Raw genomic sequence first — 8,239 nt, forward strand, 5'->3', positions numbered from 1 at the left:
CAGAAGTGAAAAATAAAAGGGAGAAATGACTTATCCAAAATCACAGAGCAAGTTGGTAGAGGAACTGAAAGTGGAGCCCAATGTCGCTGTGTCTTAAGAAGGGTTCTCTCTGTCATGGTACCCCCTCCACACTGGCTCTGGTTTCCCTCCAAAGGCTCTGTCTTTTTTTTTTCACTTACTGCCAGTCTGAGACGGGCCTTCAGGATCACCCACAACGCCCGACTTAGCTTCTTGACAAACACCTTAAGGGCATGGTGTTGCGTCTTGGCTGCCACCAGCTCTGAAGTGGGTGGTAAGAACTAGCGGGAATTCCCTGTGCAGTGTCCTCGGCCCACTCCCCGGAGGCCACCACAAGCCAGGCCATCGCTATGCCCATGGAGGTGGCACCTTTGGGGTTTTGGGTCAGCTCTGGGATGTCCAAGTTTTCCAGTTCTGGGGAGACCTCCTCCCGAGGCCAGGAGTGTGGCCGTGCTCTCATTTACTGTCTGAGAAGCGAGGAGCCTGAGCCTTCCTCCCTCTTTCCAGTACCTTCCTGCACATCTGCCAGTTTTCTGGCCCCTGGGGCTTAACTTATTGCTGAGTTAGAAAAGGGAAGAGGGAAGACAAAGACCGTGGTCAGGCCTTAGTTTCTCAACTGTAACAGGCAGATGGCTGAGCTAAATAATCTCTAAGTAATTATATAAAGTTCTATTATTTTAGCTTAATTGGATTGAGTGTGGAGCCGATCTCCTGGCTCCTCACTGCCAGTCTTAAAGCCCGAGCTCCTTAGCATGGCACTCAACAAGCTTCACAATCTGATGCCAATCACCTTTCTAGGCTTATCGTCTGTCTGTACATCCTACCCTCTTTTTGCCCCCCCCCCCCCGAGTACCCCTTACTCTAGCTACAGACTGGTGTTGCCGGAACATATCCTGCTGGTTCCTTCCTCTGTGCAGTTTTCATCCCCTCTCCCTAGAATGCCTTTCCACATGTGTTCTGGCCTCTCCCTGACAGACGATTAAATATGCTTCAAAATGCAGCTTGAATGCCACTTCAGCTGATAGGCCTACCTGGGGTTCCGTGGCCTTCCTCTGTGCTCCCGGTGGCATTTTATGCACCCCTCACTGTCATACCACATCATACATATAAAAAATGCTCGTTACCCCCACTGAACTCATCCTCATACAGCTTATAACCTGCCTGGCGAGGGACATGGACATGGAAAGACTAAATGTTTCCTCACAATCATGGGAAGTGGCCTGAAAGGAAAAGGAGAAGGTGCTGTGACAGTGTGTGACGGGAGATCAGGGGTGGCCTCCCTGAGGCTATCACATCTCGGTGGAGACCTGTGTGTGAGTAGAAGAAGAGACGAAGGTAGGAGAATGAGCATCCCAGGAAAAAGACTATCTTATTGAATGCCCGAGATGGGAAGGAGCCTGTGTGTTAGAAAAAGAGAAAGAAGGCCAGGGTGGCTGGAGTGTCCTGAGAAGGGGACACAAAAGGACGTCAGGGAGGTGGGCAGGCCTCAGTCAGGCAGAGCCTCAGGCCTTGTAAGCAGCCTGGTGGGTGCTGGGTACAAAGGGGTTCAGAATACTATTCATTTTATGTTCGTGTGTGTTTGAAATCTGTCCATAAAAAGAACTAAAAGGAAGAAGTAGTAGTATAATCATCATGGTTTCGTCTTTATCCTAAAAGCCGTTTTGAGCAAGGTGAGGGTGGGAGGAACACAATCAGCTTTATTGTTTATTTTTAGTTAAATATTTCAAGCATCCAAAATAGTAAAACAAACGGATAACCACGAACCAGCTTTGTTAAATCTTAGCTTTTGCCATATTTGCTTCAGATATAACTGACCGCTGTATAGATTTATTTTTAAAAGGTCACTCTGGCTTCTGTTTGAAGGAAGATTAGAGGCAGGAAAGAGAGGCTCATCAGTTGGGAAGTTTCTGAAGTCCAGATGAGACATGATAGAAGTTTAGACTGAGGTGGAGGTGGCGAGAAGTGGACGCGGGGAAGATCTACTCAGGAGGTGGGGTTGCTGGGAATTGATGCGATTGAGGTGGGTGAAGAGAGAAAGAGGTGAAGGACGCTTCCATCTTTCTGGCCCAGTGTTTTAGGGGCCCAGTGTTTAGAGAACAGCGTGCGCATGAGTTTTTGTGGCATAGAATTGCGTTTTTAAATCACTGTTGCTAACAGAAGTTGTTAATAACAATGCCTTGTTTTTCTCTACCTATTTTGTTACGACAACATGGTATGATATTTGAGAAAATAGTATCTTATATTGATGGTTTTGCCGCTCTCCTATAGATCGTTACAGTCTAATTCGAAGTGGCCTTTTAACATGAATGCATGGAGTAACGATGAAGAAAAACTAGTAAAGGACTTGAACGGAATCGGTCTGAGGTCCAGAGACACCAAATGATTAGTTCCCAAATCTAGCAGCTGGAGAGGGCCAGATTGGGACTCACAGCTTTTATCCACATTCTAGTCTCTAAAACAGGCCCACAGACCTAAATTGTGTTGAGAAAGCTTCAAGCACCCAGGGCAGGCGCCAGCATCCACAACGGCTCCAGAATAGGCCAGGTCTCTCCACCTCCTCAGCATGGCTCTGAACAGGTAACTTGTCTGCTAAGAAATCTTCCACGACTCCCCTCAGCCTTTGGACAAAGGCCAGTTTCACAATCTGCTCCCAGCCTCCCCTTTCCAGCCTCTTCTTCTCATACGCTCTAACTGGAAATAGCAAGTAACTCGATGCCCCAGGCACAGCAAATTATTTACTGTTTCCTAAACATGGCACGCACTGTTGTGGAGCCTTTGTTCATGGTTTTCCTTTTGTCTGGACTGCCCCCTCTCACCATTCCCAGTCCTTCTCCTCCCTCAGAGGTTTATCATCGATACCAGCCTTCTTTCTAAAACCGTCCCTGACTTCCCCAGCCTCAGCTGGGGACCTTGTCTCCTCCCCCTTCAGTGCTTCCTCACACCTTGTTTATACCTCTAGCATGCTTTCATTCATTCTTCCAAAAAAGTACTGATTTTTTAATGTACCAGGCATTATTCAAAGAAGTTGGTGGGGGACGCAGACAATGAAATTAATTTAAAAATATTTGTCAAGTATCCAGAATGTGCCAGATACCTGCTAGATATTGAGAAGACCTTGGCTGCAGTCTGTCAAGAATTTGGTTCCTTTCATTTTGAGTTCAAACTATACCACATCACAAGGCTAAGCATTTCCTAGGATTAATAATCTCTTTGGTACAATTATGATTTACTTTTATTTGCTCTAAAACTACCTCGAAAATGGAAAAGATTGGCTAAAAGGCTATTATAGTAATCCAGAATAGGACCGTTTAGTGCAGAGGGGAAAGCCCTCAGACCAAGGACAGAAAATCCAGCTCTGGTCCTCTTTACTACTCATTAGCTACACGTGGGTTCCTGGACAAGATGTAGACAAGTCACATCATCTGTCAGAGTCCTCCGCTTGCTCATCTAGAAAATGAGAACAATATCTTCCCTACCTACCTCATGGCAATGCGACCAGGATCAAATGGAACCATTCACGTGAAAGCATCTGGATGGTGCACAGCACCCTACAGATATAAAGCTATTAATGTAATAGGAAAAACCACAGTCATAATAGGAGAAAATGAACTGAAAATACAGTGGACTAGATTCAGGGTAAGTAAGAGGAAGAACTTCCTAAGAGTGAAATTTTTTTTTTGTAGACAACAGTGAAAATATACTGGAAGCCATAATCACATTGAAATAAATTTTTGGCTTGGGAATCTGTTAATGCTTCTTAATAGGCCTACACCACCCCTAGACTCATTCAGTGTTCTCTCTTTCCTTGACTACAGGTACAAGTTGAAGAACAGTCTCCATCTACCCATAGCAAATCTCTCAAAACTGGTCTAGAGGGCAGGAATGCATTATGCCCTTGGACCGGCCATCACATTCTATTACTTATGGGGCCATTTTGATTGGTGTGTCTCTTTCTGCCTGCACTGACTTTCCTCAGAATCAAATTGGAAACTAGGAGGGCCAACAAAACTGTTTGTGGGGCTTCTACTCAGCTAATAAGAGAAAGATGCTTTAAATAAACCAAACACAGGAAGACAATTATAGAATCAGTGGGACCCCTGATGTGCAAAATACAAAAGAAAGACTCAAGAAAGCAAAGGAGAAAACACTCAGTGAAAATTTTTTTTTTTTTACACTTTATCTATTGGTAATGAAAGAACAAAGATAAGAAACCAAAAGCCAAAGATAGTGAAAATGCTTTCAACTAAGAAGTCAGAAAACCAGGGGAAAAGTTCTAGTTCTGAGTCACCTACTATCAGGCTTAGTGTCCTTGGGCAATTCACTAATGGCAATTCAAGAGTTATCTATTAAGTACCACTTGATGGTCTCTAAGATCATGGCCACCTCTCAATTCCTCTTTACTGTATGTCACTGCCACTAGACGACAGCCTACCTAATGGGTTATGAAAGAACTCAAGGGTGAAATTGTGGAACCACTGCTAAAAGGAATGACCTCCATTTCCACTGGAGGAAGGACAGGTGGGCAGTAAGCGCCATCTTCTTAGGGGTTTTAGATCTTCTTAGGGGTTGGAGACCCACATGCTCAGGAGCACCTATTTCAGATCTATGTAACTTTGGGGCATAAAAAATAAAGTGTATAATCATCGAATGCTTGAGTATTGAATGATGAGCATTGAGAGTTGGGGATTGTGTTAGATCTAAAAAACATAAAGCGTTTTGGTGGGGGAAGTCCTTGCCTAAGATCCACAACTCCCCCCCGCCAAATAATGTTTAATTATTTAAAAAAACTTAAATGGCAAACTGGTTGGGGCTGCCTCAAAGTGTTCCCCTAAGAAAAGAGAAATAAATGACTAGAGAAGTCAGGGAAAGTTTCCTGGAGAAGCAGGGCTTGGGCTGAAACTTGAAGGAAAAGTTGCAGATGGCTGGGTGGAGGTGCAGACATAATCAGCATGCATAGAGGTCCAGAGAAACCTAGGTAGCTTGTCTTAAGGTAAAGGAGAGACAAGCCCGTCTGGAACTGTGTGTGGAGGAGCAATGGGAAAGGCAGCCTTCTAGTGAGGAGGTAGGGTGGAGTCAGACTCGAGAGGCTTTAAAAGACAGAAAGAGGGATAAGCAACATTATCTGCTAGAATAAGCAACATTAAAAGCAATAATAGTCCATAAGGTTTCAATCCTGTGATCCACTAGTATTCAACAGGGGTAATTCGGTGCAAATTGTTGAGAGAAGCAGTGGATATAATTCCTCTATCTTTCAGAAAGTTTCGGACAGCATATTAGGCTTTGAAAATGGAGTCATAGAATTAAGGGTGGGGTTTGTATCACAGCCTGAGAACTCACTTAGAGATAGGATACAATAGATGGAAATAATTGGTCACTTCTCTGAATGAAAGGAGATTAAGAAGGCAGGGGGCCCCAAGAGACCATACTGGGACTTGTCTTATTTAAATTTTTTATAAGTGATCCAGAAGTAGAGCAAAGTGAAAATTTCAGGGCTGCAGATCATATTAAGCCCTTTCACACGGGGAAATGCTCTGCCACAGGAGTGAGAGCTGAAGGAAGGTATTGAGTGGGATGCAAAATGGCAGATAAACGTCAATGTGGGGGAAATGTAAGGTAATGCATTCCGATAAAAATAATCCACATCTAGGGTGTTGTGTTCCAGGCTATCAGTTTTGACCCAGGAAAGGGATCCAGGAGCTACCGCAGATTGTTTCCTAAAGGCAGTGGTCTAATGGTTGGGGTCAGGAAGGCTGACAAAGGGATAGGCAGAAGCAGGAAGGGACCTGAAAACCAAAGGGGAAGTCATCCTTCCTTTCTGCAAGACTACAGGGGACATATCTGGGGACAATGGCCAGGTTTATGTCTATTGAAACTTAGGGCTCTAGGATATCTAGAAAAGGGCAACTAAAATGACACAGAGGATGAATGTAGCTATTCTAGGGGTGGCCTGTCTATACAGGGAAAACTTAAATGTGCATTGACCAAGGCTAAGAGAGGTGGAACAATCAAAGCCTATAAAACCGATGACGAGTGGGTACACATAACCTTCTCTCCAAATCCTGACATAGTCAAGCAAATAGCCTCTCAATGCTTGAAATATCACAGGAATTAAGGAATTTCAGAGTTGAGATCATCTAACCCTACCTCTTCATTTTCGAGATGGTAAAAGGCAAGCCTAGAGAAGGCAAGGAAATGGCCCAAGGTCACAAACCACAAGGGGCCAAGGTCAAATTACAGCCCAGCCCTCCTAAATCCCAGGCCAGAGTCTTTCCACCTTGCCCTGTGCACTCAGGAAGACTCAAGGAATCCTACTTTTTATAGGGTATAAACTCATGAAATGCATTACTTTGAGATAGAATAAAACTGAAAACACAAACATGGAAAGTTTTCACTAAAAGTCAGCCAGCCATTAGATCTTTGAAAAATAACTACCAAATGGGGCTAAAGAGACTTTCTACCCACTCCAATATTTTTGGATCATGTGCCCCTTTGTGAGTCTGCAGAAAGCTATGGATTCTCTGTAGAAAAACACATTTGCACACAGAAACACAATTTTGTGCAAAATTTCAGAGTTTGTGACCCCTTGAGTTCCATGCCCAATTAAGAATCCCTGTTCTGGCAGATTCTTCTGAACAAACAGACTGCCTGCTTCAACAAGCACACTCCATCTCTTAGGATTATTGAGGCAATCACTCTGAAAAAACCCCACTGTCTCAACCTCACTTAACTACAATTGCAGACCTTTAGGTTGGAAGAAACCAGGGAAATTACCTAAGTCCACTGCCCTCACCCTCATGTGATACAGAATAATGTTATGGTGAATATATCGAGACTAGAGTCAGCCTGCTTTGGTTAGAATCCCAACTCTATCGCTCACTAGCTGTGTGACCTTGGGCAAGTTACTTAAATTCTTTATTTCCACTGAAGGAAGGACAGGTGGGCATGTCAAGTGGGGATAATAATTACAACTAATCTGCTAGAGTAGTTATGAGGATTAAATAAGATACGAATTCACATAAAACAGCACCAGGCCTGGCACATAGTGAGTGCTCAGCAAATGCTAGCTGGCAGTATTGTTATTATTATGCCTGTATCCATCCAATCCCCTCCCGGAGCTTTTGCTTCCACATGCCAGTGCTGAGCATCTCCCCGCCTCCTAAGCTGGTTGAGCAGCTCCGATTGTTACAAACTTCTTCCTTTACTGAGCTGAAATTTGCCTTCTTGCAACCCTTACCCCCAACCCTGTTGGCCCGAGTTCTGCCCTGTGGGGCCTCGCCGAGCAAGTCTCTCCTTCCTCCACGTGACAGCCCTTCGGGTATGAAGACAGTGATCGAGTCCTTCCCCTGGCCCCCCAGCCCCCACCCCATTCTCTCTTCTCCAGCTCGAACAGCCTCGGTTCTTCTCCCAGCCCACAACAGACTGGCTGCGCTTACTATTTACTCCGAGGCGTTGTACGGTTTCCCTCACACACGGTCCTGCAGGCCACGCACCCCACCCGCACCACAACAATCGGCCCTTGGGCTCCGCCCTCGCCCACTGCCCCTGTCCGCGGTGCTGAAGCGGTTCCCGGCCCCGCAGCCTCGGCGCCGCCCTTCCAGCCCCCGCCCTGGGACCCTGGCCCGGACCCCAGGCGCGGACCCCGGCGCGCCACCTCCACACCCCGGCGGCAGGCGCGGCCCGGCCCCGACGCCGCCCCCCGCCCTGCCCGGAGGCCCCGAGCCCGCGCCCCGGCCCCGCGCACCGGCCCCACCTGCCCGGCGAAGGGCGCCTCCGCCTCGGCCGCCCGCGCCGCCGCCACTGCCGCCGGGTCCCGGGCCCCCGCCGCCGCCGCCGCCGCCGCCGCCCGCGCGGCGCCGGGGAGGCAGCAGAGCGCGGGCAGCAGCAGCAGCAGCCGCCCGGGGGCCCGCCAGCGGCTCCAGCGCGGGGCCCAGCCCGGCGGCGGCGGCCCCAGCGCGGCGCGGCCGCCCCGGCTCCTCGGCATCCCCGCGGCGGGGCCCGGCCGCCCGGCTGCGATGGCGGCGGCGGCGGCGGCTCCGGCCGGGTCCTCCCGCTGCAGCCGCTGCGGAGCCGCCGAGTCACGGCGCCGCGGACACGCGCCCGGCCCGCCTGTCTTCGCCACCGCCGCCGCCTCGGCCGCCAGCGCGCCCCCGCCTCCGCGCGCCCCGCCCCGGCGGGGGGCGGCAGGGGGCGCCGGGGCAGCACCCGGCGGCCCCGCGCAGTG

The 8,239-nt window shown here is 48.4% G+C and overlaps 1 protein-coding gene across 1 annotated transcript in view; it reads right to left on the reverse strand.

Annotated features, from left to right (window-relative positions):
• The window catches only part of MMP24 (matrix metallopeptidase 24), a 43,044-nt gene extending 35,042 nt beyond the window's left edge, over positions 1-8,002 (reverse strand). The window contains exon 1 of the mRNA XM_033095547.1: positions 7,769-8,002. Within this exon, the coding sequence (XP_032951438.1) occupies positions 7,769-7,999 (231 nt within the window). The 5' untranslated portion in view covers positions 8,000-8,002. The remainder of the gene's footprint in view (positions 1-7,768) is intronic.
• Positions 8,003-8,239: the final 237 nt, after the last annotated feature.

The sequence above is a fragment of the Rhinolophus ferrumequinum genome, chromosome 23 (assembly GCF_004115265.2).
Source record: "Rhinolophus ferrumequinum isolate MPI-CBG mRhiFer1 chromosome 23, mRhiFer1_v1.p, whole genome shotgun sequence".
Taxonomy (NCBI): domain Eukaryota; kingdom Metazoa; phylum Chordata; class Mammalia; order Chiroptera; family Rhinolophidae; genus Rhinolophus; species Rhinolophus ferrumequinum.